The sequence below is a fragment of the Mirounga leonina genome, unplaced genomic scaffold (assembly GCF_011800145.1).
Source record: "Mirounga leonina isolate KUSES-001 unplaced genomic scaffold, KU_Mleo_1.0 Mir_125, whole genome shotgun sequence".
Lineage (NCBI taxonomy): Eukaryota > Metazoa > Chordata > Mammalia > Carnivora > Phocidae > Mirounga > Mirounga leonina.
In genome coordinates, this window is record NW_023270305.1 from 70812625 (window position 1) to 70827622 (window position 14998).

Below are 14998 nucleotides of genomic sequence, written 5' to 3' on the forward strand. Positions count from 1 at the left end.
CTTTAGCAACATGAACTTTAGTGTCTTTACTGTGATCAGTGACCAAACAACTAGTAATTAACTCTCCGGTCTAGAGGCTTCCACAAAGTGATGTCCAGGATTTTATTTTCATCCCCAATCTAACTGTATACAAAGCAAACTAATCACACCTTATAAAACATTCTTCACTCTCTGTCCCAGGAAAATATCACACAGTTCAACAGAGCAGGGCTATGAACCAGTCATTTGTACTGCATACAGATTTTGCTTTGAAATGTCACTGACACCTTTAAAACCCTTGAATGAAAAAGCTCATTATTTCAACTCTTTCATTTCTGTAACAAGAACACCAGCAGCAAAATCCAGACGTCTTCAACAGGAGCACCGTGACTTCAAAGAGAGCTCATTTGTACCTGCTTTGCCTTTCAGGATTTTATTCTGGTAATACTGCCACTCCAACTGGGGGTTGGCGCCGGGACGTAAAGGTGCCCTTCCTGTGCCTCTGTTACTCGTAACAGCCACTGGTTTTCCTGTGAGGAAAAGAAAAAAATTATTTTTAAATCTAAGTACAGGAATGTTAACAACACTGACAACATATAAAGGAAAATATTTCACAAGATTTATAAAATACAGCATTTTTTTCTTTGGCTTTCTTGAGGCGTTAATCCATAAAGGAGCTAACATCTTTAAAAGTTACCAATTACCATGCAAAGATCATCTAAGTTTCTCAACACCCCTCCGAAAGTAAACTACTTATGACAACTTTGATACATTTATTCAACTTAAAAGCAATGCTTTCACTTTGCTTCCCATTGTTTTTGTTTGGTTTCTTGCAGTAGAAAACAAGTCAACTCTGATGCTAGATTCGAATTAGAGGGGTGGGAGAGGGAAAGAAAAACCAACTATATCTAGATGTTTTATATTTCTTGTATCAGGAAAGTAAGGTAACATCTAAACTAATCTTTCAATTTTACAGCAAGAGAAACAAATATATATGCAGAGGGACCACAATCTGACCTACTATACAATCAAATATGAGAATACAGTCCCGCAGTTTTTGGTTTAGTTATAAAATCTTTCATGTATAAAATCTTTAGTATAAAAGCTTTCATTTCCTTGTGCATGCATTAAATTACAAGAAAACTGTTAACTTCTAAAGCAAGCCCATGGATAATTCATATATAGGTTACTGAATGCATTTGTTGTGAGAATAAAAAAAATTATGCATCAGAGTGACTCATCAGGCTAAGCCCAATTCTTTAACATTCTAAACTTCTTTCAAAGCTGAAGCAGTAGCTACCCGTGACAAAAATAAAGCTCTGGTATTAACACAGCAACTTCTGTGCTCTCCTTAAAGGAAGAACAGACTCAGAAGAAAATGCTAGTAGTTTCAAGCACAGACAGAACTACTGAAAAACCCAGAATAAATGTTTTTACTTTGTACTGCTTAGTTCACAAATACATGAAAGTCCATTAAAACAAAGATGACAGCATATCTTAGCAATATTCAATAATGCAAAATTATTCTCTAACCAAAAGGTTGGAATGTGCACTAGCATATGGACAGTTAATCAAGTTATTTATTCAAGAGAGAGAAAGCTCAGTGACCCAAGTTGCAGACATATGCTACCACAAAATTTCCATTTAATAACAAAGTAATAGTAAATATATAAAAATGTAGAAAATGCCCAATACCAGTCTATATTAGTCTTAGATGAAATATCCTTCAGGTGAAGAGGAGTATTCTTCCCTAAAGACCTGACCTCTTTAGAGAGAAAAAAGCATTTCTAATTTCCCTTTATCTTTCTTGATAATGGAGTCCAGAAAATTTGGAAGCAGGAATTTATTTTGCTAAGGAAAATTCGAATAAATAGTTCTCAAAGAAGATTTTTAGATCCTTTAGAACATATAACAATATTATCAATTTTCTTAAAATATAAACAAGAATACAGACCTTTGAGATCTGGTCTATTTCGTATACCCACTGATACAAAGAAGCAATCCATATCAACATGCATTATACAGCTCTGATGCCTGGGTGAACTCAATACTGACATATTTCCTAGAAGGAAAAAGAAAACATTCAAACCCCAAACTAATTGTTAATATTTTAAAAAATCAGGTCTATTTAATTTTAGAAACTGTATTTTCAAGTGCCTATAAGTAGAATGAAGTCTCAAAAAAAAAAAAAAATACAGAATCTATTACAGACCATTTCTACCACCTCAAGAGACATCAAATTTCAGTTTCTTTTGCTACAAAAGTAATCACATTTAGTTTCCAAGCATAATTTGCTTGCTACAAAAGTAAACACATTTAGTTTCCAAGCATAATTTGAAATCAATTATGAAGATACCATGTTTTCCTAGTCTATATTCTAATAATTCTAATAATCCAAAGTATGTCTAAATGCTTATCTTAAAGTTACTTCTGTGTGCTGAAGATTTTACCAAAATGTATAAAGGTGTTTTCATATATTTAGTTACATGGAGCTAAGTAACTTTAAATGATCAGTATTTCATGCAGTCTACAAACATTCCTTGATTAAAAAAACAAACAAACAGTAAAAATTGCTACTGTTATTGAGTGTTTGGTAGCTGTCATGCACTGCTGTAAGAGGTTAACGTGTATTTAAATTTTCACAACAATGCTGAGGTAAGTAATGTTATTATGCCCATTTTACAGATTAATATTATGTTAATAATTATCTTATGCAGCCAGTAAGAAGAGGCTGAGCTGGTAATCAACCCCAGGCAGTCTGATTTGAGCCCTCAAGCCATCACACTGTTGCCCTAGATATATTTAGAAAAGTCTATAATATAAACAAAAATTTACATATAAATCTGTATACATATAAATGTATTTGAACTTTCCTCCTTAGACCATTAAACACTATTAAAAATCAGCTCTGAAGCATATGTGCCACTTTAAGAAGATAAAGCTGAGTGTCCTCTCCTAACGACTCTGCCTTCTAATCACCCTGATTAGATTTATCAGGGCTATTTTAACCAATCCAACCACAAGAAGAGCTTTCCTCTTTACCAGTTTCATCCTTAGCCCTTCTCCCTGGTCCTGGTCCAAGATATACAAGTCCTGGAAATAGGAACCCTGAGCTTATAAAAAGCTCTAATCTCATAAAGGAGTTTCTGCTGATAAAAAATACTAGTACTGAAGGTAGGTCTTCATGATAGGTTTCCCAAAACTTTCATTTTTACTCCCCAAAGGTTCAGACGACTCCATTTACCAAATTGTGACTGTGAAAGCATTTACCAAGTTCTCACTACGTGCGAGGCACCGAGCCTTAGTTCTGGTTATTTTCCCTAAGCTCAGAAGCCCATGAGGTGAGCATCATGGACTACCTATCGCTCCACGGTGAAGAGGAAACTGAGACCCACAGAAGTGAACTAACCGGCCCATGGTCCTGCAGGATAAGAGCAGCAGGGCCAGGATTCACATTCAGGCTATATTATCGAACTCCAAAGCCATGCACTTCCTTGCTAGCCTCTATATTATCTCCAGAAATGATTTATAAAATAAATCTTAACAACCATAATTCTGCTGTATAGAAGTATTATATAAACATAATGTAAACAACCCAAAATAACTGCTTTAAACATTCAAGTAGTACAGAATGCATATATACCATATACCTACTGAATGCTTTCATACAATACAAAAATTTATGATTTTACTCCCACTCATGAAACTAATTTGTAATAGTTCTTTGAAGCTTTCAAAATTAAATGACCTTTACCATATAAGGTCAGGGGATGATGTATGGATAATCTAATACCTTTAACATTATTCTGAAATATTTCATAAGTAACAGAAAGCATTTAGGAATACATCAAACACAACAAAACAGAAAAAACCCCACATGGAGAAGATCTATCACTTTCTAGGACAGAACCATGAGCTTCCCTCTGTACCTCAGTTTCCACAGCTATTCAGTTCAAGGGTAGTATTAGATAATCTGAGATCTCTCTCCAAAAAACAAAACCAAACCATATATTCTGTAAAAAGCACCTCAAACCTCAGAGCATATACTAATCGATAATGACTGCACAGAAATATAGCCTGTAATCGTTGGTTTTGTTTGCTTTTGAAAACAAGAAAAGTATTAAAAAACAAAATACAATTAACCCATCTACTTTTATGTGAAAATACTTACTCTCACTACAAGTTTACCACTAACATTACAATAGATATTATGTCAGTTATTTAATAATTTAAAAATCATTAAGATGCCAGCTTCTGGAATTAACAGTTACTCTTGCCAAACCCAATTTATTCTTACAGGAGTTTATGCACTGAATATAATACATGTAATATTTTACACAGTTCAAAACTTCAACAACTGACAAGGTCTACATGAGGAATGAATGAATGCTCAGAATCTCAACCTTGTTACTGTTTAAGTTACCTAAAAATATTCAGTTAGCCACATTTAAATCTAAATTTATAAAAAATAATAAATAAGAAAGCTTTCTATAATCTGCTAGGCTCACTGTAACTTATATATCCTGATATTCCTAAAGACTTTTATATCATGAGAGCTTAGTATTGATCAGAATACCAATGACAGCTTAAGAACAAAATGGTCAAGCATGATTGTTTCTTAAGAAAACAATTTTAGTAAGTATCTACCTGTGTCAGTTACAACAAGTGCAGACCTGCCTGTTTTCATTTTTTTTAACTTTTCCCTTCCTGGAAAGATACCACTACTTTGTCTTTGTAGGGTATTGACAAACTCAGTCAATTCACACTTCCACATCGATATGTGATGCAGTCTTGAGCGGGAATAGAAGTCTGAAATAAAATTGCAATCTGAGGGTTTGGATGGCACTGAAGGTGCTGCCTTGCTAAGAGTAGGTACTGAAGAAGTGCTTTTTGTGCTTGAAGGCCCCTGAACAGCGGAGTGGTGAGCACCATTTATTTTAGTGTTACTGTGCAAAGATGATAAGGAGAAGGAATTAGTTCTGTGTGGATTCCGCACGGCATCTGTGTTTCTAGTGCTTTGTTGCGACTGCTGCACAACGCAGTCTCTGAAGTCAGTGCTGCTCTTCTCGGCCTGCTCCTCCTCCTGGGCGAAGTCTGGAGAAAGCCTGCTGGCAACACTGTGGCCCATGGGCACCAAGCAATCCTGCGTCTTTAAGGCACCATTAGAGCTAGGAGTGTGTCCATTAAAAATGGCAGTGCTGTCTCTGTGATGCGGAATTCCGTTTTGTTTCCTTCCTGGAAAGATCTGCTCCAGCTCCGTAAAACTAAAATCATTATCTGCATCTTCTTCATTCCAACTGTTCATTCCATTGACTTTGACTTCATTTTCTGTCTCAATCTTCTTAATTATGTGATTTCTATAGGAGGAAAGAAGATTTAATTTCAATTAATGTGTGACTTTCAGGCTAAAACAATTTTTAATGTAAACATGGTCTTAGAGATATGCACGTCAATATTTCTCTGAAAAATTAAGCCATAAATTTTATATTCTTCCTCTTCCAACAAAAGATAATTCTTAGCTAAACCGAAGTAGCAAGGTAACTAGGAAAATTCTAGAATATAAACAGTCTTTTAGGGTTTGTTTGTTTTTTTTTCAAACTTCAAACACTCCCAAAGAAGAAATACAATGGAATCTCAGATTGAAGAAAAATAAAAACTAGGGCGCCTGGGTGGCTCAGTCGGTTAAGCGTCTGCCTTCGGCTCAGGTCATGATCCCGGGGTCCTGGGATCGAGTCCCACCTTGGGCTCCCGGCTCAGCGGGGAGCCTGCTTCTCCTCCCTCTGACACTCTCCCCTCTCATGCTGTTTCTCTCTCTCTCTCTCTCTCAAATAAATAAACAAATAAATCTTTAAAAAAAGAAAAGAAAAAGAAAAACTGTTTTCAGTCACTTTTCCCACTAAAACTTAACTGGGACCTGTAATCGCTAAATATCCAGCTTGAAGCACAGTGTCTGGCATTTACTAGGGAGTCAATAAATTATGGGACTCAATATAAAAAGCTCCCCTAAAAATTGGTAAGAAACTTTATCTGAATGATTATTCCTAGTTTTAGTTTTATGTAAGGCACTGTTCAACATATTAAACCCAATACTGCTACAATCCTAGGGCCAGTTAGTTTCACTCAGGAAGACTGACAGACTATATGTACTAATCCATTAATGGGGCCAACTGTTGCATGAGTAGATAAAAAGTTAAGAATCAGGTTAATGTGTATGGGTAATTCAGGAAAAAAATATACCTAGAAAAATGAGGACACTTGCTTATTAACAGAGGAAATGGCATTTCATTTCTAAGAAAAGCATATTCAGATGCCAGGGTGGTCCAAGGCAATATGGACCAAGTTTCCTGATGACAAGTTTATAAACGCAGGACCTATGACAAATGTTCCGCTAAATTCACATTGTGACTCCTCTAGATGTTTGCTTGGTAATGCTCTATAATAAAGATAAAACTCATTTGCGTTCACAAAAATTATCTAAGTAACAAATACAAAAACCTGAATTACAGAAGAGTAATTCATTCCACTTAGAAACACCCACACCATTAATCCAATTACAGTTCAGCCTCCAGAAACAGTTGCCTGATACATGGCACCCAGGCATTGGTGAGGTTACCACAGTATTACCAGGTTTAATCTAAAAAGTCCCTCATTCTAATACCAACATGATATATTAGTAGTAACAGTCTGAATACACAGAGAAGTCACACATGAGTCAGATGCAAAACATTACCACCCATTTCTGGGTTGGCCCTGTCTGGCTAAACCATCTCATGGAATATGACAGCCAACTCTGATTAGGTCCAATCCTCACAGATGCATGCCAGTGAAAGGGAAAAAGACGACCAACGGGAAACGATTAAAGGAAGAAGAAAAGAAAACCTAATTTCTTCCGCATCTGGCCCTTGAGATAAAGAGAAAGCAAGGGAACAAGAAGTCACATAACAGAATTTCAAAGGAATTTATAAAATGTATTGAATATACCAAAACATAAAGATCACAGAGAGCAACGAAAGTGAAGTAAATCAGAAAAGCCTGATGTCTAGTTCTCTGTATCACAAATAGTAAAGATTCCTTCCACGTATACTAGCAACATATGCAACAGAATTGCATATATTGGCAATAAACACACTGCTAATATACATTTTTTCTATACTGTAGTTTTTCAGCCTAGATAAATGGATATTCATGAAGTAGCTGTAGTGGAAATACAGCACTGGTAATATATATTAATTAGGCAGAAGTGTACATGTATTAAAAAATACAATCTAATTGGCACAAAGAATTTTAAAAAAACACATTTTCTATTTTTATTAGTGTGGGTAAGAAAAAGATATAAAGTGCATTCAGAAAGATTTTCTGATATTATTTGTTGTGCACCTTGATGATACCAAAAAAATCACAAGTGTCAGATAATGTGAAAAACACGTGAATATGCTTATAAGTGAACACAAGCTAAAAAACAAATGACAACAACAAAAACTACAGAAGGTAGTGACATCAGATCCCCCCAGGTTAATTAGACTCCTGGCCTTTAAAAAAAAATATATCCAACTCCCAAAGCAAGCAATTTAATAAGTATGAGAAGGCTAATGATAATGAACCACCTGATATACACGTTAAGGCAACACACCAATTAATCATGAAACCACTTTATCCAAGATTATTGCAATTAAAGCTTAATCAGTATATTTTTTAAAACCTGCCACATGGACTCAAGTCTAGAGTTACCTCTAACTGTAACACTGAGAGTCACCAGCTAAATTTTTACTGATATAAAAATATTAACATAAGTAAACTTGCTATGAATTTGGAATTTTTCAAAACCACCTAGAAATGTTAACATTTTCATTATGTATATAGCACACAACAAAAGTATACCTTGGCACAGTTAGCTCATTTTTTTGAGAAAGCAACATTCCACAGCAAATTACTTACATGGAAATAATTACTTTCAGGAAAATCCATGGGAAATTTTACTTCTAGTAATTTAAGATCCATTAGTTTAACATGGGAATCTAAAATGCCTGGAAAAGCTTTCTTATTTACATTTTATTTATGGAACTTTCAATATAAAAACAATTTTTAGGTAAGACACCCACACATAAATTTTAACATGTTTAATACAGATGAATGGCCAGGTTTTGTGTTTGTTTCTATCTTCAGCAAAGCAGGGGCTGAAACCACTGCTAAAACTCAGCTTTGCAGCATTCCGCAACGTAGACCAACTTACACCCCATTGTTGAGCTGTTTGGCTACACTGCTTGGACCTGGCCCAGGTTCCTCAGCTTTGCACGCAGGATTAAAGTTGAGACCTTTCTGCATGTTGGACTGCTTGCTGTACAGCTGATAGGGAATGCAGGACAGCAGTCGTCCAGCTTTGATGCTGAAACAAAAAAGTAACACTAAGAGTTCAATACTTGGGGAAAATAAGCTTCATGAAAACTCAACGTCTGAAATGATGGGAGTTTTTCACCAACAATGAGCCACCAGTTTTCCTAGTTTATTTCCTCTCGCTTGGTTTTAGTGGCTCTAATGCAATATCATCTTCCTTAAACACTTAAGAATAAGACATTCTACCCATGAAAAGACACACATCTGAAATTTAAAGAGTTAGTGCCCAACAACCTTACAGGAGGGGGAAAAAAATAACTATAGAGTGACAAAATTGCATGCAGAGTTTAAATATTTTAATCATCATGACTTTAATATTTACAATTCCCCCTCAAACAATTCATATAGAATCACCAAGACTTTCTCAAATCTCATTTCACATATGAAGTATTTCCAGGATTCCCAGTTTCCACACTATGATCTCAGGAAAGGAAATAAAACAGGTATGAAAATATGTATAAAACTTCTTGCCCTTTCTCCTACAGGGTACAGAATGTCTTCTTATTACAGATAACTGAGAGTAAATTATTCATTCGTAAGCACCTGAAGATCGAAAATATATTTTCTGATACAATGTTACCTAAAAGTCATTGGGGGATAGTCTGAAATGTGTACCTTGGCTAGTTAGCCAATTAATAATTTTAGAAGAACTCTGTAGTACTGTGAGAGAAAAATGTAAATGATACCAATTAAAAAAAAAAAAGCCAAATCTATACCAGAAACTAGAGTCCTACACATTTTCTATGAAGAATAAATTGAAGAAAGATACAAAAACACAAGAGAAATGAAAAAAAATCATAAGGTGAAATCACGATCAACTTTTATTTGAGTTGAATAAGCACTCTAATATTAATAGTAAATGTAATTAGAAACGTTTTAACCCATAGGAAGTATGAGCTCTTCGCAGTATTGTAAGTACCTAACAAACGTGCTAACACATTGTAGCTTGGGAACTTAAAAAGAAAGGGCAGATCTGGCTGGGAACCAGTACCCCCAGCTGGCATGAACTGCAACAATCATCGGCTCTCACTGGCAGCAGACCCACTTGGGAAACCTAACCACAGGAGGCAGGGTCCCCTGCTACAAAAGACTCAACACAAAAAGAAGAACAACAAAAACAAAATCAGCCTTTAATAACTTAGGACAGGGGTTTTAAACTGTGCTCCATGGCATCGTCAGGCTTGATGAGGCAGTGGGGTGAATCGTAGCACCTTCCCATTCTATCCTTCAAATGTCAACATTAAATTGTCTGAAAAAAAACAGTTATGACAAAAATTTGAAAATCCCTAATTTACAATATACTACATAAAAGGGTAAGATCTGCCAGGAGAAGGTTTCGTAAGATAATCTCCTACCTAAAACTGATGCACATAGGCTTCTCCATTAAAGGACTCCCCTGCCTCTTAGAAGTGGTGGCCCTATAATCATGCCCACATTAACTCAGGTTTAATGGCACATACACAGACATCAGGGAATTCTAATCAAAGCAAAGTTATCACCCCACACACTTAGAAGTGGTAGCTGCTTTTTAAACTTCTCAAACGAAAAATAGGAAAACAAAACATGTCATGTAACCATTCATTAAATAACTAAAATAATGTTTAAAATTTTAAGTATAATAAAATCTCGTAAAAACACTACTAAGAAGAGATGAACAAGACTGGGATTAGAGTATGAAACAAAACAGTACTGTGGTTGCCCAAAAGGATTCCATGCTAGGACATGTAGACAGTGGGCATTTATTTTATATATTAAGACATATGCTCAGGCTGATCCATTTCCACATGGGCCAATTCAGATGGCAAAGAGCAGACCTAAATAGGAGTCAGAAAAATCTGGATTCTGAATCCTGCTATTCTTGGGCGAGTTAGCCTTATCAGCTCTGCCTTTTCATATGTAAAATGAAGCAAACAGGACATATAATCAGTTATTTAAAAATAGATGATTAACAGAGGGGGAGACGAACCATGAGGGATGATGGACTCTGAAAAACAAACTGAGGGTTCTAGAGGGGAGGGGGGTGGGAGGATGGGTTAGCCTGGTGATGGGTATTAAAGAGGGCACATTCTGCATGGAGCACTGGGTGTTATGCACAAACAATGAATCATGGAACACTACATCTAAAACTAATGATGTAATGTATGGTGATTAACATAACAATAAAAAATTAAAAAAAAATAGATGACTTCAAACTGAAATAAAATCCGTTCAAGTGAACTTTAAAACTTATAACTGCCGTAAGTTGCTTTTTCAATTGTATTCTCTCTTTAGTTGTACTCAGGGCAAGAAGGAAGAGTAGGCTAAAAAAAAAGCTATAATGAAAACTACTATTTTCTAAGCAAATCAAGTTCCACCCAGCAAGCACCCTTTTCAGCCCACTTTCCTAATATCTATGGATCTCTCCCATTCCCTCCAAAGTCAGACTAATATTCTCAGATCCAATTCTAGCCCTAGCATGATGATAGGATTGTCTGTACATGACACCACACAGCCCAACTCTGGAATGATACTAACTTCTTAAACTGAAAACTGCACAGCTCCTTTTTTAAGGAGATAAACAGCTAAAAGCCACATTCAATGATCCTATGTAACGAAGGGACAGGTCATGAGAAAACAGCAAAAGGAATCAATAAGATGTTCCACAGATGGGCCATCAACTTAATCCCCCAAAGTTTAAAAAACCCTTAATCTATAAGATACATTTGGTTTTCTGGAAGTCAAATGGACTTTTTCAAAATGCACTTTTGACATTTTGGAATTAATTTTCCAATACTTGATAATGTTTATAGAATGAAAATAACAAAAGAACTTCTTATGTATTATGCCTCTAACAATGGGTCAGGCACTGTGCTAGATACTTTGCATAAATTATTTCTCACCTAATCATAGCATATCAATATTAAGCCTTCTTTTAAAAATGAGGATTTTAATATTTTAAATTTTAACTTTCATAAATCTAGCAATTACTCACATATATTATATATCATTTCAAGATATAAATCACTTAAGTTATGGCTCATCAAGATTCAGATGACATATTTAAATTTAGGGAGTTAGTATGAATGGCCGATGATTTACAACATCAATTCCAAACCAACAACAGAAGAACCATAATGTAACAACTAAAAAACTGCTCTTCCTCTCTGTCCCCTCTCCCAGTACACCAGGTCCCAATACCCTGATTTTCTTTTTTCCCCCTTAGCACGTATTAACTTTTAACCTATAATGTACTCATATATTAAGAATATTGTTTTAATGTTTTCAATAGAACATAAGCTCCAAGAGGTAGGGAACAGATCTTTGTTTACTTCATTGATATTTCCCATGTACACAGCCCATCAGAGATGTACAAACATTTGCTGAATGAACACCATGCTTAGCCAACCCCTTCCCATCACTGCTTCCTGCTGCTTACTTGAGTCATCTCCCCTAATTCCTGGTAGCTGAGGCCGCAAGAACACTAACATACTAGGTTACCTAAATCACCAATGTGAGGTCAAAGAGTACAACAGTATTAAGACATTATTTTTCACCGTTAAGAGGCAATATAAGTGAGGTGTTTATAATGTAAGAAGTATTCCAATTTTTAAAACTTATTAATTAAAAATTAAACTTACCTTTCCACAATCCATTCTGGCCGAATTACTTTTTCCCCCTTTAATTCTTTAATTTTGGCATTTGGAAGATTTGTGGCAATAATGTGTGTTGTTTTGGATCTGGAATAATACACATGGTATTGCCCTCCATGTAACATCATTAGCTTTCTCAATTCCTCAGCGGAAGGATCTGTAAAATCAATATTAAAACATGTTAAGACTTTTATATATAAGTAAAGCCCTAGCTGAGTAATCCCTTAAAAAGCCCAACTTAAAGAATGTATCACTGATCCACTTCCTCCTGGGCTGTGTTGCCAATGAAAAAAATTGGGAGGTAAGTTACAAAGTGATAAGGCTATCTTGCTTTAGCACATCCTCTTTCCTGCTGGAGACAGTCCACCAACAAAGAAGTCTACTGCTAAGAGATGCCCAGAGCAGACAGGGATCTCACGTAATGAATCAAACACTACTAACAGCAGATGTTTTAAAAACTTGTGACCACACTTAGCTACATGACCTTGATACTGGTATCTTATGTTTTAAAAAATTAACAACCATAAAGGCATTTGTAGGTCAGTTTACAGAGACTCCAATTAATCCTACACCTCCTTCAGAATAATAAAATAGTAGATAGGTAAAGTGCTCATATTTACTACGGGCAGACTGACTGTAGGGCTATTAAGAGACTTTACGCCTACGAAGTTTAATAGTTTTTATTTTTATTCAAGAAAATATAAGAAAAGTTAAAATCACTCAGTTTCTTAATATGAACTTGCACCAAAGCAAAAAAATAAAGTTCACCAATATAAACAAAAATCGCTAAAAAAGAGACATTTTTTCAATTTTGTTTCAAATTATTTTTCCCTGTTGCCCACCCATCCCTCAATTTTTTTCTTAATAAAACTATAGAAAAATATCTTAAACAAGAATCAGTGTGGTTTATGCTTTCCCATAAAAAGTCTGACTCACTGAAGTTATGTTATGACCAGTATTACCAGCATCACATTAAACTAATTATTTTCACTTGCTTGTTTCTTCCACCTATTATACTAATGAAAGCTATAAATTATACCTTCCTCAAAACAGCTGTACCCCAAGGTGGGGGAAGGGGACATCACAGGAGGCTTATAAATCTACTTTGTTATCCAAGCAACAGATTTTTCTTAAGCCCAAGCAATTCAAGTCCAAGTATTAGGACAGTTTTAGTCTTCAGAAGAAGAAAAAAAACTAACAAAGCACATGTAGATGTAACAGGTTTGGTCAATTCTTGGTAAATTCTTATAGTATAGAATTCATTTGATGTTACTGATTGCACATACTGGTTAATAGAAATATAATGTGAACCACAAATGCAAGTCACATATATAATTTAATAGGAAGCTCACTAAACATAGTAAAAGGTAAAATTAATTTAAACAATATTTTTAACCTCAAGGAACCAAAACATTATCACTTCAACGTCTTCAACATATAATCAACATAAAAAACTGGGATATTTCATCACGATTTTTTTATACTAAGTCTCCAGCATTTACAACATTTGTCAATTTAGACTAGCCACACTTCAAGTGCCTAACTAGGGTTTACCAAACTGGACAGTGCACTAGAAAAGAGAAATGAAAACAACTTTTAAATAAAATTAATTCAAAATTCATAATGGAAGATTTTCAGAGGTTAGGGAATCACAAAAACTAGAGCATCACAATGATTTAATGTAAAACAGTGGAAATTAAACAGCTAGCCAGTCAGAAATCTCTAGTTTACTTAATTTCTTTTGCTAAAGATTAAAAAATTTGGCTGACATAATAGTATAAAGTACCAAATTAAAGGCTAAATACAATGTAATAACATGGACAGACACTAAATCCAATAAAAAGCAAGGAAATGCAAAAAAGTATTTACAAGTTAATCTACAACTTTCCTAAACCACTTCTAATTGTATTCAATGATTAAATAGAAAACAGGCTGAAAGAACACATTACCTTTGTCTACACATACCTACAAAAGCACTGTCCCCTCTACTACTTGCTCTCTGAAATCGAATTACTGCAGAAATTTGTAACTGGAAAAGCTGGACAACTTACTGGCCTATAGGATGAAATTAAGGAGGCTCCCTGAAGTTCAATTTTGCAAACTCTTGCCTATTCGTCAGTGTGAAGTGAACCATGAAAACCAATCTAATTAAAAGGTAAGATTACATGAACTCTGGTGTCAGACCAACCTGGGTTTAACAAGGACTTAACTCCTTTAAGCTTCCTCTTCTTTACAAATAAGTAAGTCTGGCACATAGGAAGTACTCAATATAAAAACTATTGCTATTAACTATGACAGCAGAACTCCTTTCAAGTAATGTATGACTTGAGGATCCTGCCCTGGACCTAAAAAAGGTAGTAGAAGACAACACACAACAGTTAGGGCTGACACACAGTAGCCCTAACTTTTCAAACAAACACAGAATTGCCAATAATGCACTAGGGACAGCAGTCAGGAACCACTCCACCAGCCCAAACAGCCTGGCAGGCACAGTGGCTGGTGGCTGCCCTCATTTTCATAGCTTTTTGGTATTTTTAAAATAGTATTTCCCTCTGGCTCTATTTCTTCAGCAATAGAACATTACAAGTTCAAAAGAATATAAACAACAGCTCTGAAGATTTGCAGAATAAATTCATTTTTTAACACTCTCCTTAAATTCAGCAGATGTGGGCTAATTAGGGAAAAATATTTGGAGGACAGTACACAAGCCCATGAAATCTCTAGGACACTAAGCTTTGTGGAACTCCATCCCCGCAATCTACTACACCAGGGAATTTTCTTCATACTACTGATAACAATTTGAAATTATCCTATTTGTTTACTCGTTTGTTGTTGGATTTCCCCCTTGAGCGCGTGCACCTTAAGGGCAGGAACCTTGTCTGTTTCATTCACTTCCTTCTGTCTGGGACAAAGCAGGTGTTCAGTACACATTTACTGAATTAACTGGCATCTCCCATGCATCAAAGCCTCCTGTCTAGAGTTTTCACCCCTCTAGCAAA

The 14998-nt window shown here is 35.4% G+C and overlaps 1 protein-coding gene across 6 annotated transcripts in view; it reads right to left on the bottom strand.

Annotated features, from left to right (window-relative positions):
* REV1 (REV1 DNA directed polymerase) overlaps positions 1-14998 on the bottom strand; it is a 100586-nt gene that overhangs the window by 31092 nt on the left and 54496 nt on the right. For 3 of the 6 annotated variants that reach the window (XM_035001768.1, XM_035001767.1, XM_035001770.1), the window contains 5 exons: positions 11988-12156; positions 8210-8362; positions 4627-5336; positions 1934-2041; positions 393-509 (listed from right to left, as the gene is read on the bottom strand). In XM_035001768.1, the coding sequence (XP_034857659.1) occupies positions 393-509; positions 1934-2041; positions 4627-5336; positions 8210-8362; positions 11988-12156 (1257 nt within the window). The other 3 variants (XM_035001769.1, XM_035001772.1, XM_035001771.1) reach the window with 3 other exon arrangements.